Source organism: Pithys albifrons, chromosome 11 (genome assembly GCF_047495875.1).
Source record: "Pithys albifrons albifrons isolate INPA30051 chromosome 11, PitAlb_v1, whole genome shotgun sequence".
Lineage (NCBI taxonomy): Eukaryota > Metazoa > Chordata > Aves > Passeriformes > Thamnophilidae > Pithys > Pithys albifrons.
Window position 1 is genome coordinate 10,637,335 of NC_092468.1, and position 16,588 is coordinate 10,653,922.

General features: G+C 42.4%; 1 protein-coding gene across 1 annotated transcript; it reads right to left on the reverse strand.

The window, feature by feature from the left end:
- Window positions 1-3,194: 3,194 nt before the first annotated feature.
- Window positions 3,195-11,889, reverse strand: LOC139676825 (thiamine transporter 2-like). Its single transcript, XM_071566173.1, has 6 exons — window positions 11,810-11,889; window positions 9,027-9,192; window positions 7,884-8,700; window positions 6,308-6,500; window positions 4,799-4,940; window positions 3,195-3,572 (listed from the first exon to the last, which is right to left on the reverse strand). Exons 2-6 carry the CDS (start codon window positions 9,174-9,176, stop codon window positions 3,393-3,395), a joined length of 1,482 nt encoding a protein of 493 aa, XP_071422274.1. The 5' UTR covers window positions 9,177-9,192; window positions 11,810-11,889; the 3' UTR covers window positions 3,195-3,392.
- Window positions 11,890-16,588: the final 4,699 nt, after the last annotated feature.

The window sequence follows — 16,588 nt, forward strand, 5'->3', positions numbered from 1 at the left end:
CCTTTACAGGTTTTGTCAGCCTACTGAGTTGTATTTTTATGATAAAGCATAGTACTTATAGTAGCTAATAATTAATAAAACCTGCAATGGCAGGAAAGCAATCAAGGATTGCATTCTTTATGTTAATAAATACCTTTAAAAGCTCTGGTTTCTGACTAATGGATAAGACAGAGCACCAGTTCTGCAGTTTGGGCTAACACTGGTCCTCCCCTGTGCACAGTGCAGTGGCCTCTGGGCTCATGGGGTTTCTTCTGACCATCCTAGCTTTGCTGGGGGGGTTGGAGGTAGGACATGGAATGCCTCATACTATTAGATGGCCAGGAATTACTTCTATATAAGGACTGATCTGTAATTTAAGGACAAATGGACAGGAAGATAAGCTGCCAAACCCAGCTTCTAAGCTGAAAAAATCAAAACAGACCTGCTTCAGGGAAAAGCTGCTATTTTGCCATCCCATACCCAATTTTTTTAGACCATAGACTTGGACTCAGTGTTCCAAGGTTCATGAGAGGATGGAGTCAACTGAAGCCTGTTGGTAGGATGTTCATTGACATTGGGAGTGGGTGCTGTGGCCGTGGCACAGGAGGGGTCCCTTTGTGACCTCAACAGAGCCTTCTGCAGGTTTGGAAGGTTCTCTCAGTGCTCCAGTGTGTGGTGCAACCACACAGGCAAGTGGTCAGGGGGGCCAGGTTTACCTCTGTGCTTCCTTCTATTTCCTTACCAAGGGCTTCTGAGAAAGGGGAAGAACCCTGGGGAAGGTGCTGCTGGGTGGGTCAGCTGCTGGCTGGTGTTTCTCTGGTAGCCTGCACAGTGCTCAGGGAACACCTGAGTGCTTTGAATAGCTGGTATTTGTTCCTTGTTTGCCCAAAGTGGCCTTACCAGCTTGCTGGACTGTGTCTTCATTTAAGACTGGGGCCTAAACCCACTACTCTTTCAAAGGCAGTTAGTGTCGTATTTCAAGGGAGTTGTAGTTACAGGGGCCAATGTGCCCAGCTCTGGAGTTTCATGTTTACATGGAATCCTTTGACATGCTGGAAGAAAGACAAGCATTTAAACAGTAAAAGCTGCAAGGAGAGGTGGATGTGTTGAGTTTCCTTTTCCTGCAGAGCTAGGCAGTCTGTGGTTCCAGCCATGTTTATAACCTGCCAAGCCTCAACTGTTTGCTCTCCAGTGTGTGTGTATGTGTGTAGGTACATGAACACACAGGTAGATGTGTGCATCTTAATCTTTTGTATGTAATCTCTGATTGTGCAGTTTATTCCAATTTGCACAAGGACTTGCCTTCTCTTCCTAGCACTCCTAAGAGCTGCCCTCTTACAGCCCCATTTCTCCCACAGTTCTGCCCTCAACTTTCAAACTCAAAATCTTTCTTTTGGAAATTGGAGAGAATAGAAATGGATCTTTTTTTTTCCTTAAGGTCTTATTTTTTCTGAAGATAGGGTTCTCTACAGCTGCAAGCCAAATACATTGTGTCTGCTTGGTTCCTTTGCTCCTCAGTGGCATTCCACAAACACAGAAGGTCATGAGCTCTAACCAGAACACAGGAATTTTCATGGATATTTCTACCAGTTGTTGTAGCTCCTTTCCTGCAACCAAGTACTGGCATTATTTTTTTTATAATAGCAGAAGGTTTCACGCATTGTTGATTCCTTTTGTCAGATGCTACATGGTTAACTTTCTGCACCTAAGGTGTTTTGAGACAGTGGCCATGGAGCTCAAAATATCAAGTTTTTCGTTTTCATTTAAACAGAGACTCTATTTAACTTTTATTCAAGGACTGGCACCTAGTTCTAAACTAAATGCCTCGAAGATTCCTACTCACAAGGAAGAATAGGACAAAATAGTCCTTGCTCTCCTGGACCCTGTCCCTGTTTCTTCAGGCAGGAGTATCATGCCCTCAGTTCTGCGGGAATAACAGATACTCACTGCTCAGAGGACACTAAATACATATCTCACTTTTGTGACTGTGTTGGTTAAACTGTTCTGCTTAGAGCCAGATCACAACAGAGGATGATGTCCACACAATGCACTATAGTAAATAAAGAATTAGCTGAGTCCATTTGGTCAGGTCCTACTGCTGCTTCTTGTGACTTGTAACAAATTGCTTCTCTCCTGCCTGCCCTCACCTCCGGGCACTTTGTCTCCTTGCAGTATGTGACTGGTATAAAAAGCAGGTATGTGCAAATGAGAACTTGTGTTTCTTACAGGAAAATACTATTCTGTAACTTATGTTTTCTATTTTTATTAGTTAGATGTAGTTATTGGAAGATAGAAGAAAACAGCAGTACATAAATAACTTTAGCATATGGATATTATTCATATTAAATTAGGTGTTCATTATGAAAACTCATAGTCTCTCTTTTCTTCTGGACTAACCATCCTTTGTGCAGGACTAAATTAGCTGTAGGACCTGAAGCTTCTTGATAAACTTTGAGATGCTGATACTGCCAAATTGTTGGGCAAGATCAGGGGCCTCTCTTATTTGGCACTCAAAAGCACACATGATGTTTGTTTCAGTTATAAATCTTGTTGGATATTCCTGTTAATCTGGAGTTTTCCTGTGTGCAATCAGCCATATTTCTCCACAATATACTTCTGTGGTTTTAGTCCATACTACTTAAGCCCCTTGATAGTTTTTTCTTTTCCTGTTGAAAGAGGAACACAGTCAGTCCTGAATTTAATTTTACTGGGAGCACAAAGGAAAGGGGTTCTTTCATTTTGTTTGGGCTCAGAAGGTTTTCCCTTCTCGACAGAGATTTCTGTGAAGTCACTAAAGTGTTTGCAGCTTTTCAAATGTGGGTCAAGCAACACCCGTGGCTTAGCAGTGTTGCAGTGAAACTCCTGGGATTGGTTGTGCAAACACTGCTGTTGGAAGCACAGGGCCCCCTCAGACGTGGGCTGATCAATTAGACAAGAGGAGCCTGTCACCCATCTGTACTTGGACAGGAAAGAACATGATGATGCAAACACAATCCTTGTTGCTTCATTCAGAACAAAGAATGTGCAAAGGGAGGACACCTTTCACCCATGTGCAGGAGCAAATGTGGATGGGAGCAGCTTTGCTGGCACTGCACACAGGAGCCAGAACAAGCAAGGCAGGGTGAACTGTCATCTTTGCCATCATGCATGGGGAGAGGATGAAAAGGTGATGGTTGTGTTTCTGTGAGCTCTTTATAGGCAAGTAAATAAGAATCTAAAGCAACTTATCTTTTATTCTTGGCACAGGGCCATTATGGATTGCTGTCAGGTGGCATATGTTGTGCTGAAGTGCGGCAGTGATTCAGCACCACTTCTAAGGCTGTATCCAACGTTGTTCTGGCGCTGCTGCTCCCTGCATTCTGCAGCCCGAGCTCTGCTCCCAGGAGGGCCTGGCCAAGGAGCCTGCCTGCCTCCTACAGTCGTGTCAAATAGCCTGGGATAATCTGCTCTCTGGATTTGTGCTCTGCATGGTTCAGCTTCTCTTCGCAACATCTTGCTATTTTTCTTTTGCATTTGCTTGAGACAAGCACGCAAATGCTTCTGATCATGAAAATCCCGTGTATGACTGCAAAGTAGCTGCCATAAATTAAAAACTGGGAGAGGGAGAGAAAAAGGCAGAAGAATTCATGAAAAGCACATTAGTGAAATGCTGCTACTTCTGGAGATGACAGACACTATGAATTTCTTTACCTGTATTCTGGCACAGTTGCTCTATGTTCAAGTTTTTGCTCTGTGATTAAGCAAAATCTTAGCTTTTCCATGAAACAGCAGGTATTTGTGGAATGAAGAACTCCCCTTGCTTTCATTCCTTATGCCTCTTAATAAACATCAGAGGGGGAGTGGGATAGGAATGGGAATTTTTTCCATTTGTGCAAAATGTAGAAGTAGCTTCATTACCCACATAGTCATGAATAATGTAAGTGAAGAGTCAAAACTCATCTTTGTTTTGCTCTTGGTTGCACATTTCAGTGCCATCAGCACACTAGTTTCTGTAAGTACACTGTGACTTTGTATCACTATTTCCAACAACAGTGGCAAGGCTATTTATGAAGCCCTACATATTCCTGTCCTTAATTTTTATGTTTTAATTTTTAATATTTGTTTCAATCCTTATTCTTTTACAGTAACTTTTACAGAATATCTGAATAGCTTTGGTCATCTTCAAATCCACAAGAGTAAGAAGCTGTCCCAGCTGAGAGCCCATGTGAGAAAACACAGAAGTCAGTATGTTTCAGTTGACTTCAGCATGGGTGGCACTGGGTTGGTTAAAGTTACAGCCACTGTTGTGAGATAGGGTATCCCATCCCAAATTAAGTGCCCAAGCTGTGGGCAGAAAATTATAATACATGTTGAGATACAGACCATGTTTTTTCCTGATTTGGATTGAGAAGTCAGCTGTCCCTTTCACTTGAGGTGAAATAACTCCAATAATCCAGGCTGTGTCTCCTGGTTTGAGCTGCACTAATAACATGTGGTTATGTTGATTCTGCATCTGACAAAACCAGCCAGTTTTTGGAAAGTGAAGGTGTCATTCAGTGTCCTATAATTTACCAAAACTGGTCAGATAGCAGGGCCTGAATAATTATGTTCCGGTGTATCTCCTTTTAAAAAGTCAAAGACCAGCATCTCTAATCCTAAATACATTATTAAAAGACAAGAGGGAAGAATGATGACTAACATGAGGGAAGAACACGATGTTTAGATTTCTCTAGAAGTAAGCAGGAATTAATTTGTCCTTTGGCATAGGAATACCTTTCTTGGTAAACTTTTGAAGATGAACTGGTGAAGCATAGACAGGTAATAAGGTAATAATACTTACCTGAGTCACTATGTCTAGCCCCAGGCCTCTTGAATCCACAACAATGACTGTAAGAATGGTCTGAATCACCAGGGCGATGAAGTTGTTGAATCCAAACATCAAGGCATAGCGTTCCATGCTCAGATTGATGGCAATCTGGAACCTAATGTGAGACTGGCAGGTCAGTTACTTTGCACTGGGTGGAAAGCTATTGCTCTCCAGTCAGTCAGTGAAGAGAAATGATTCAGGAAGATGGTACATCAAGGACAGAGTAAAAGATGCTTCATTTGTTTGTTTGCCTCCTTGCTTTCTCTAGAATGAAAAGCCTTCACTACCATGGTGTATTTTGAGGTTTTTAGACTTGGCTATGCTGCTTTTCCAAACCATACTGTCAGGTGATGGGGTAGAACATCAGTTCCTTCTCAGCCTTCATAGGCTGTAAAGTCTCCATGGTTGGAAAGAGCCTGTACAATTTTACTTGTAATATCTTTTTTTGACAATAATTAGAACAGCTTTGTTGGCAGTATCTACCTCCAAAGTTTCGATCTGAACAAAAGGGTATTATTCCTTCAGAATCATTTTCATTGATTTTAGCATGGTTTTTGTGTAAGCTTGTACCTTTTTTTTGGTTGTTCTTCTTCTTTGTTTGGAGTGGTTTTGGTAGAATATATTGAAGTAGTCCAGGTGTGACTTGCTACAGTGTAGTAGCAATCCACCAAACTGAAAATAGAGAGTTCTCTTGGCTTCCTTCAAGATAGGCATAATGTTGCCATGCATTATAATTTTAGCAGGTTTTTTTAAATGGTTTCTGATTAATTTTGGGTTTTAACATGAAATACATCTGGTATTTCTGTTAATGAAATAGTGTGGTATGTCTAAAGATATTCCAAGCAATAAAATAACTGGAGCAATAATGTTTTATATTTATTCCACAGATTATATATAATATTTGCTATTGACATTATTTATATATTTCTAGCAACAGAATAGCTTTGTCTCCTAAGAGATCTTGTCTGAGTCTATATGTCCACTATTCTCTTTTACTCCTTCTTTACATGCTAATATCATTAAGGATTATGTGTATAAAATTATGTTGAGGGACTCTACATCCAATCTCTTCTTGCATTCATGCAGTTCATGGCATGCTAAAAGGTTTATCAGCAGGTGGTCTAGACATGTGTGGTGTCAAGGTGGGCTTGTCCCTATTGCTGACTTTGTATCTCTCATAACAGAAAGAAGGAAAACAGCTTCTATGTTTTGCTGTTACTATTGCCTTTAGTAATAACATTACCTTGTACCTTGTTTAACTTCTGCCTGGCTAAATGTTCAACGTTCTTTGGATGATTTTTCTTTCATGGTTGTTTAGAAGAACAAAAACAACGTAACCAAACATTTAAGAGTCCTTGTCCTTAGCTAAACAGTTATGTCTAGCATCAGGTGCTCTCTGAGGAAAAGGAGGAGTGCCCAAAGCAAACTCGAAGTAGGGTCAGTGTTTTGTGCGTAATGTGCACTGCCAGGTTTTGTACTTACGTTGCTATTGTCAGCAGGAGCATATAGCAGGCTTTGAACATGAGATAGGCAGTGTAACATGCCCAGATGTTGGTAGAGAAGTGCATGAGAAACAGAGAACCAGCATCTACTGCAGAGAAGATCCCTAAAGCCAGTTCTCCAAAAACGTCCCAATTAATTTTCACATATTGTACTAGGAAAGCTGTTACTGAGCCTAGAAAAAAAGAAAAACATGTAATTGCTGTATCTGTTCCATAGCCTGTATCATCAAATCATGCCACCCTCACAGGCCAGAAGGCAATGCTGAATAGTAAAGCGGAGTAGATCTGAAGTTTGAGAGCATTTCTAATGACTTCTACAGCCGTGCAGATGACTGGTCATTTCTAGACAATCAAATCAAATCTCTGCCATTCCATTCTGGTGCTTTATTCCACTTTACAGGATAAACTGTAATGTAGAAGGATTCATTATTTAGCTGTCTGTACCCTGCACATATCTCTAGGGAAAGAATTTGGAACACAGTTTTGAGCTCAAGGAGAAAGTTCTTCCAGCTTCTCCAAAAACCTAATTTAACTATTTAGCTCTCTGTACCTCAGAAAGGAGGTAAGCTGTCAAAAAAAGTGAGTTTTGTGAGGTATCAGGAGACTATATCCAAGGAAATGAGAAAGGATAGGCACTGTTTGCTCTTGGTGGGCCTCCTAGAAGGTGTACCTGATCTAAAATCTTTTGTACTTCTACACAGAGAAATGGGCAATTTCGTGAGAAAGAGGAATTAGTCATGGAATGAACACTACAGGAGTGAATCATGAATATTCTAATTCATGATTTACTTGGTCTATTTAATTGCTTACCTCAAGATGAGAGTAGTATCTGTTTCTCCCTAATGACAATGAGAGTAACCTGAATGACGAGCTATGGTATTTTTTTTCTCTGGTAGATCACACCCCAAAGTCTTGTGCAAGCTCTCGACAGCAGCATGATGTGAGTATATGAAACCCTGCCAAGACAGGGTGGTGTTCTCTGATGTTACCTTTTGATAACCTCACTTTACTTGTGAACATCTGATCCTGACGTGAAAGTGGAATATTTAACATCAGTAGCATAAGGAATCCAACAGGGACATTTGCTGCAATCTCCGTATCTTGCAGTCACCAAAACTGTTCTTTTTTTTTCTGGCTGCATGAGAGTATTTCACTAGAAAAAGATCTTAATGAGAGGATTATGTTCTTTTTCTGGAAAATATTTGTGAATAACTTCTCTCATCTGTGAAAGCTGATAGCATTGTTATGGGAACAGTGTGGTACTTGTTTTGGGCAAAAAGCACACCCAGTAGCCTCATCCAAAGACACACAAGTGCCTCTGAATGGATTTACAAGCTGGATGTAAAGTCTGTAATTTGCATGCTTTCTTGCATACTGGTGAAATAGAGTTGGTTGTCTGGTCCTAAAGAAAAACCAGCAGAGCTCACATTTGAACTGCTGTAGATCAAAGAACTAGATCTGGAAGACTCCCTGCAGCACCTGCAATGCAATGGGACTTCAGCAGTTTTCTAAAGTAAGAGACTACCTTTGTCATCAACATTTAGACATTAACTTACTCAGAAAGGTTGCTATGGCTTCAACAGCTCCATTGTACACTGCAGAGCTGTGAGAGGGGGCTCGGAAGTCCCAGAGCACTTGGATATAATTCACAACCTGGTTAAAGCCAGCCGTAGCCAGAGCCCACCACAGGGACCAGTAGAGGAGTTTCCTGGAGCTGTAGCAATCCCTCAGGTCCTTGCTCAGCTGCACCAGCACACTTAGGATGTGACTCTGGGGCTTGGCATTGCCAGCCTGCTGTGGGGGTGTTGTTCCCCTGCCAGAACAGTTGGAGCTCATGTCCTCCTGGCAGCTCGAGGGCCTCTCAGAACCGGCCGGAGCCGTGACTTTATCAGGTGCTGGGAGAGACTGGGAGGTGTCTTTCCTGTGGAAGAACATGCTCTTCTGGGGCATCGGGAGGAAAAAGGCACACAGGAATGCCAGGGCCACGGAAGCCAAAGTAATGGCATTGAGGTGGAAGTAGGATACGTGTGCCAAGGACAGCAGCAGCTGTCCCAGCAAGGCGGCCACAGTGGCTGCCACCAGGGTGCTGCTCCTGCAGTAGCTGGTCACCCGCTGGTAGTGGTCGGTGCTGACCACGCTGTAGATGTAGGCGTAATAGGCCACCTCAGCAGCTGTCACCATCCCATAGAAGAATTCCACCACCTGCATGGCCACCACCCCATGTGCGAAGAGGAGCAAGAGCCATGTGACGATGAGGCTGATGCCATGGAGGAGGAGGATGGGCTTGTAGCGCACATAGTCTGTGAGCAGGAACACTGGGAACAGGAGTGCAAGGTAGGAGTATGTCCAAACCGGGAAAATCTGGTTGGTAACCTACAGACAAAGAGGAAATGGCTTTGTTTTTATTCTAAGGGAAAGAAAGTTCAAGTATTTTGAATGTCTTTGTAGAGGGAAGTTTTTGCTCTGAAGGTGTTCATAAAATATATAACCACACAGATGCAGCATGGGACTGTTGGGCAGGCAAATGGATGTTAGATCCATTAAATGGATCTTTTATTTATGCTGTCTGCTGCAAATTGTAACCTGTCAGAGCTAGTTAGAGTTGTGCTTTTCTTTTGATCTTTGTTTATAAACTTTAAACAAGGTTTTCCTTTTCTACTTCTGCAGCTCCAAATGAGAGAATCAGAGTAAAACCATACCTCATGCATGGTCAGGTTTTTATCTGGTCCTGTTAAGTAGGGTGTTAGGAAAGGTTCTGATGGTTTCATCATGTAGAAGAATCCATAGAGGCAGAGGATCAGGGTGGGAAAAGTCCAAGTGTTACTTTTCTCTTGCTTCCAGCAGCACATGGCCTCTGCAGCAAAGCTGAGGAGAAGTTTTGTTAGAGGGATGATGCTGCCTATGCATGTGCGAAGTGGTCTTGTAATTAATTTCTATTTTGTGGTTTCTCATGCTAAGGAGTGCTCTTCAGAGGCAGTCAGTTGGCAAACATTTTTCTTTATAAAGTTAAAGTGAACAGCTTTTCATTACATGTATCTGCTGCTTCTCTGTCTTTGTAGAAAGTGCATAAAGAATAAATAAATCAGAAGGATCTGGGAGACAAAATATGCTGTCATTCAATCTGCACTGACAACGACAAACACAGGAAAAGCCTTTCTAGACTTTCTAGAAGTGGCTGAAGACAGCAGAACATGGAGATTTCCCTCGACACCATGACTGACCACAGCCAAGCACCTTGTTGAGTGGCAATCAACTAGTTCACAATTGCTGTTTTTTCTCTTCACCTCTTAGATGTGTGCGGCTTTCCTGTTATGGAGAGCTGATAACTCTGGAGCCCAGCAGCTGGGAGTTGTTAGTAAATGCAGAAAGGATGTTAAGCCAGAGAGTCATTAATTGACATTCTGGAATTAACTGCATCAGAAGTCCAGTTTGCATAAAGACATCATATTTTCCATCTATAAAAGTGGTCATGGAAGATGATAGTCCATACTAAGATGAAATGAAGCAGACATTTTTGTTCTCTAGGTGAGATGGTGGAATAGATTAAGATTTGCTACTGTGCTGGACAGAGCCCAAAGAGAAGTTAAAGCAGGTGAAATGGGGGCATGCAAAGGAAACAGACAGTAAATTATAGTCCATATTCTTGTTGGTATAGGCAATGCTAGGAATCTAAACGTGTACAGTTTATCTTTTGGAGCCCTTTGGAGGTTGCTAATCAGTAGGTTGGATTTCCATCCCTTCTGAGAACTTCTCTCTTAGGCAAAGGTTTTAATCTTGAAAATGAAGTTGTGTTTTCCTCACTTTTTTTGTAAAATACGAAGAAAGATCTATTCAGCCAAAAATATTCATTTCCTGATGAGTACCTCACTCCAGATTGGATGGGCAGAGGATCCTCTTACAGGATGCAACATATATAATATATAAGGCAGTAGGCATTACCCATCTTATTTTGAAACTTCATGCCATGACAGCACATCTTACTAAGGGCCTGATGCACGAAGAAATGGGTGCGGATCAAAGGGAGCTGGAATTATTCCCTTTGCTGCATAACGGCTGAAACCACAGGCACGACAGGATTTACAGCAGAGACCAACTCAGCTCTGTGTCAGCTCTGCAGTGTGAACCACTAGAGGGCAAGGCGACCTCAGCAAAGGGAAAATTTGTACGGGAGGAGTGTGAGACACTCCGAGTGCTCAAGGAAGGAAGTATTTCTACGCTCTCCTCCCTCCCCAGTTGTTTAATCTTAGCTTGCTGCAAGCGCAGCTTTGGCAGGACTAGTTCTGGTCCCGCCCAGCATCATGCTCACTTAGTCACCACAATATCCCCCTGCTCTCTCTTCACGTGATGATCATTAAACGCTCACAGCACCCTAATGCCACATGAACGCTTCATGTGATACCCTGAGATTTGAGAAAGGTATCAAAAAAAGCAAAGTGAAGAGCATCTCTAGCACTGTAATGAAGAACCTTTGTACAAGTTAGCTCTGTGACTTAGCCAGGCTGTGTTCTTCCCTCCCCAGCCCAGATTCTCTGCTCCAGTCTGTCTCGGGTCTTGCCATATTTGATCTCCCCGCAGCAGGCTGTGTGACACAAAGGCAGCAGGTCTCAGGGATCGCTTCAAAATGTTCCCCACGCTGGGAGGTGAGTGGGGAGCGCTGCTGCCTCCCCCGGGCTCCCAGGGCGCTGTGTGCTGCCCTTCTGATGCTGCCCGCTGGGGACAGGACTCTGCCTAATTCCTGATTTATGGTTTGAGCTATATACAGACAAACTTCAGGTGTGCCTTGGCCACTGCATCCCTCCAGCCCCAGCACGTGCACCATTTGGGAGTTTGGGCTAGACCTGTACCTCCAATCTGTAGTTTTACCCTTTGAGGTGCCTGTGTTAGGCTGGCAACTAAGTCAGAGGAGAAGTTTTCCACTTGATGGAAGCAACTGAGCAGAAAAAAAAAAACCCTGCCACTGGTGCTGAGCTGGGAAAGGTGGTGGGCTGAGGGCTCTCAGGGGCAGCTCACTCTGCCCTTGGGGAATGGGAGGTGGGTCCCACCCCATCCATCCACAGTGAGGTGTGTGTTCTCCTCACACCCCAGCCCTTGGCCATTAGTGCAGCCCCAGCTCAGCGCTCCAGCTGCTCCTATAACCACTACTTGTCTACCTTCATAACACAAACCTGACCACAAGAGCTGTACCTTGGTGCTTAAAGAGCAATGATCCAACTTCTTCCCATTCGGTCACTCCATATGGTCAATGTCTTTTATAAATCTAGGTTTTTCTTAACTTTGGAAGATATGTAGGATGCCTTGGTGTCATTGTGCAGTAAAACAATCCTCTGTTTCCTCCAGCAATTCTTGGTGCCAGAGCTGTCAGCTCTTCTACCACACTGCCTGACCCAGTTCCCCAGTTCCCCGCCCAGGGAGCTCTTCTTTGCTCCCACTTTGTCATGTCACTGCAGGATTTCAGATTTCTAAAGTTCATATATAATCATACCTTGTCTGCTGGAACTCTTCTTTCTTACTTCCAGAGGAAAAGTCTCCTTTTAGTATTTCCAATCTTTCTTCTGGCTGTCCTGTGAGTATTGCAGCTACTGGACTCTGTTTGGGTTTAGTGTTTTCCTGTTTTTCTGGTATTTCAGCTTGCTCTGACACCTCCTTTGAAATCGCCTCCAGCTGGCTTTCTTGCAGCATCCACATTCAGCACCCTTAAAGGAACAGCCAGATAATCCTGGCCTGCCTTTGCCCAAAGAAAGACAGCAGTAAATCAAGACTGAAACTACACTTTGGAGTCTGACTGGCTCAAAATCAATAGAGATAATTCTGTTCCCAAAGAACTTTGGATCTATTTGACACTATATGTGGTTTGAGACCCACCTTTGCTTCAAACTGGTCTGTATTAAAGATGAAGCAGTAGCTGTGCATGGGTAATGGCAGAGGTGAGAGAAAGCAAATACCAGTGTTGTAAGATTTGAATGCTTCCCCATTAAATAGATGGGGTTTCATACTATTCTGGGAAGTTTAAAAAGTAAAGCACCCTTGACTTGTTTGTTGACAAATTTCTCAGGTCTTTTGCTTAGGCAGGTTCTCACAGCTCTGCTGAGGATGGAGATGGCCCATAGTCAGCTGCAGAAGATTCTGTGGACTTAAACAGCAGAGCACACTCTCTGAGATGTACGTATTTTCACAAAAAGCATGTGCCTACAAATCTAGATCCACTCCCATCCTGGTCCTACAACATGTAGGTCTGGAATGAGTCATATAATAATTACTTGGGAATGCAACCAATATAGTAGGAAAATGTGATTTGTAAATATTTTTAAATAACAGTAAGTTATCCAATCAGAGAAAGGCAGCATTTTGGTTCATACAGAGTAAAATGGAACAGTAACTTTAGGGACACAAACATGAATATGCAAAACATATGACATTTCCTGCTGGGTCAGAGGAGTTGCCCAGCTCAGCCACTCCTTTACCTTCAGCCTTGGCTGCTTTTTGTAGCCTTTTTTGCATCCTACTCCTCAGCAGTCAAAGTTGTTGGATTAGTGATGTGAGACAGACCATCCCTGTCTATTGTCTTTATAATTTGTTTGTTGACCTTTATCCATGAAGTCACCTGCTCCTGCCTGGGACAGTGCTGTATACTTATCGAGTGGTAGAATATCTCGATCAGGAAGGAAACAATGAGGATCATGGAGTCCAACTCCCTGCTCCTCACAGGACTATCCAAAACTAAACCATATGACTAAGTGTGTCATCCAGACACTCCTTGAATGCCGACAGATTTTGTAATGTATGTGAAACTAATACATGAAAGGGATGTAAGAATTCCTTTTAGCACTTTCCCAGCTATAGGTCACTGCCTGACACTGATTCCAGAGGTTTTTTTGTTCTGCATGTTTAATTGAACCTGTGGCTATAGGATGTGACAGCCCACCTGATAGCACATTGTGCATTCAGTTTAATTCTCAAGGACTCTTGCTAAAATGCAGAGAACTGTTGAGGTGAACCGTGTTACTTGGGATTTGCATTGACTTACTGAGGCAAGAATCCAACTCAAATTTCTCAACACTGAGAAAATCCCCAAAATTCTCTTTTTGCTGTAATATAATAATGAGAAAGAATTATTTAAGTAACTCCCAAGCATTGGTATTGGTGTTTGTTTTTTTCTGCTTTCATATCCTTTTTTATCCTTTATTATCTGTTCTTTCCATAGTCTTTAGTCTATCTTGTTTGTGCTTAAACTATCATCCTTTTTCACTGATTTCATCTGAATGATAAATGGAAGACTAAAACTGTGATAAGCTTATGCTTAGTTTTTGGTCAATGTGAGCCCTATGCCATAAACTGTGGCAGAGCCTGGTCACTGGGCTTGAAGGGGACTGTGCTCTTTGTGCTGGTCCTGCTTGGGGGTTGTTCTGCTTGGAGGGTGAGCTGGGGATCTGTTTCTAGCTGCCATCACAATTCTGTTCAGCTGGGAAAGGGAAGATTCTGTAAGAAGTGGAGAAAAGGTGACTTTTACTGTAGTAGTGTATCATAAGGAGTTACTATAATATAGCCTTTAATGTATCAAGGAGCCAGGAGAATTCTGAGGAGGGGAAGGAAAGAGTAAGAGAACAAGGCTGCAAACCCCTGTCCTCCCAGTACTTTCTCCTGCCTCTGCCGCCCCTTAGGCTTGACCCTGGTATTATCTGTGGTGCTTCACAGAACAGCACCAAGGGGGAGAGACTCACTTTGGCTGGGTGAGATGTGTCCCTCTCAGTCTTGTTGGGTGCTGATTTGGACACTGACTTTCAGCTCACAAACCACATCTGTTTCTTGACACTTGTCCAACTCTGGTGAGTCAGACTTTGTAAATCAAACTGAAGGCTTATTCTTTTTGAAGGATGTGTACTATAGTCTCTAAAGAAAATGATAGCAAAGAAAATGTTCAGTGGCTAATACTGAAGATTTTTCTCAATTCACAAATACAGCCCACGCACAGAAAGGTTGCAATGGCAGTTATGAAGATTAAACTGCATTTTTGTTGGATTTCCCAGATTCTGGAGTATTCACAGGGCCAGTTCACTTTCGGATTCATGGATGAGCTGATCTATATCTTTTCTCGTTTACTACATGCTCACTTTGGGAATGAGCTGCTCTTTGCATTCCGGTCATGAATCCTAGAGTGTGTGAGTTTCCATAACTCGCCTCTCAGCTGAATCTTGCTCAGGGTTCCTAAGGTGGTGAGATGTTCCCATGGTGGGCCCAAGTGCTTTTTATCTGACATACTAAAATGTTTATGCAATGTTTAGTTTGGAATATTTAGCTAAAAGGTACTTAAGGGGATTATTCTAAGGAGCAAGTTAGGGAATACATTCAACCAAACTAATGTGTCAGGTACTTAGTTTAAGTGTAGATTTATAACCGCTTCCTTACTAAAGAGTAATGACGTAAGGTTATTATTTACTACACTATACCTTACATAAGGATCATGCTCTTCCTTTTCATCCAGTGACTCTTCCTACTCATGTCACTGGAGTGTGCATTGCCACTTGTGCTGTGCAGGGGAGTGGCTGCTGGTAGCAGCACTGGATCTTGTACTAACCACTGTGCCATTAATCATCATCCTGAGACATTTGTAGAGGTAATTCTGTTTTCTTACAGACAGCATTTTAGAGGTGGCATATTTGGATGTTTGCACAAACAGGGCCTGGAGCTCCAACATGGTATGGAGCACACAGAAGTTCTGTGATGGGTTTATAAGGGCTGGTTGAACCTCCTTTTTCTGCAGAGCCGTCTTTGTACATAACAAACTCAGGGCCAGTGCTGGGCTGAAAGGAGTGCTTAACCCTCTTAATCTTCTGTTATTGGCCAGGGAAAGTTAAGTTCCAGTAGGTTTCTGCAATGTAAGTCACTGGTAGGATTAACTCTTCTTTCTGCTACTCTTCCATTGTTAAATTCGGTGTAGGTGGCAGGTCATTGCCAGAGTTGTGAGAGGCCAGGAAAGCAGCATCCGATTTACAGTGGGTTGGAAGCATTGCCAAGCCTTTATGGGTGTCCTTATTTGTACTCCAGCTCTTTGATTTGCTCTGTGTCTCTTGCGAAAAACCTGACAAACTTTCATAGGTTTCCAAATGAAGGTGTTTCCTATTGTCTGAGGACCAGGTTTGTTGGTTGAGCAAGATCTCTCTTTTACTTTCTCACTCATACTGGCACAAAGCACACTTTGCTCTCCCAGGTAGGGGGTGTAACTCAGTGTAGTTCAGAGGAGTCGTGGAGCAGAGCCAATCAACAGTCCAGTATGTGAAAGTATCTACTTATAGTGTTCAGCTACAAGAGTCATTGTTCAAAATGAAGCTGTTTGTGAGCTTTGTGGTATCTTCCTCTTTGCTTTATAGGTCTGAGAATGCTGGAAAATGAAATTTTATCTTTTTTATTTAGTTGAATTTTTTGTGTTTCAAAACTACTTTTAAACAACAGCAACAAAATCAAGCAAGGAAGTTGAATAGATGATAAAATTTCCAGGACTGAGCCAGACAGATGGTATCTTGTGCATGGGCTCCTTCTTGGCATCAGGGTCTATTTTGGCCCTAATTGCCAAACTTATTTCTGTTGTAATTGTACTAACAGCAAATTACTGTCTCGAAACTTCTAAAACAGAGAATGAAAATTCCAAAAATACTGTGATCTGGAAGGTGGAGAAAATATTTCTGTTGCACTGAATGAATGTTACAGCAGGACAGAAACAGAAGGAAGTTATATGTTAAGTGGTTTTACTTCCATTTTTCTTCCAGATCATCAAAGAAGGACAGGAACTACTACTTTGTCAGTGGGATTCTCTGGGGATTTTCCTTTTAAATAAAATTTTATGAGAATATTGCTGTAGGTTTGCAGTTGACTTTTGTGCAAGTGCTGACTGTGGGTGTACTGGGCTCTCATGTTCCTCTGCCCCCTACACTGCCTGTCAGCATTTCTAATGGCATAGAAGTGTCACTGGTTAAAGGAAAAACAGCAGTGTGGTGTTTCTGGCTGCAGTGGGAAAAGATGATCCTGGTGAGAAAAACATGGCTGAACTTTTGCTGTGACTGCAAAGTGACCTTTTACCATCACTTTGATGTCCAGATGGTGAGTGTGGTTCACAAGCTGGTTTTGATCTCTTCACTTCTGCAAACTGTAGCTAATAAGAACATTTTGCTTAATACTTCCCTGATATGAGCCACATATTACATGTAAGAATTAAACAATTGCTTTCATAAAATAGCAAATGCTCTAAAAGTTGAGGCCTGTTTTCTCA

Bases quoted from the DNA above. Each gene is read 5' to 3' on its own strand.
- LOC139676825 (XM_071566173.1), bottom strand. From the start codon at position 9,176: ATGTGCTGCTGGAAGCAAGAGAAAAGTAACACTTGGACTTTTCCCACC. The intron at 6,501-7,883 runs GTAAGTTAATGT...CTTTTTTTCTAG, and splicing joins AGCCATAGCAACCTTTCTGA to GCTCAGTAACAGCTTTCCTA. The intron at 4,941-6,307 runs GTAAGTACAAAA...GTCTCACATTAG, and splicing joins CTCCTGCTGACAATAGCAAC to GTTCCAGATTGCCATCAATC.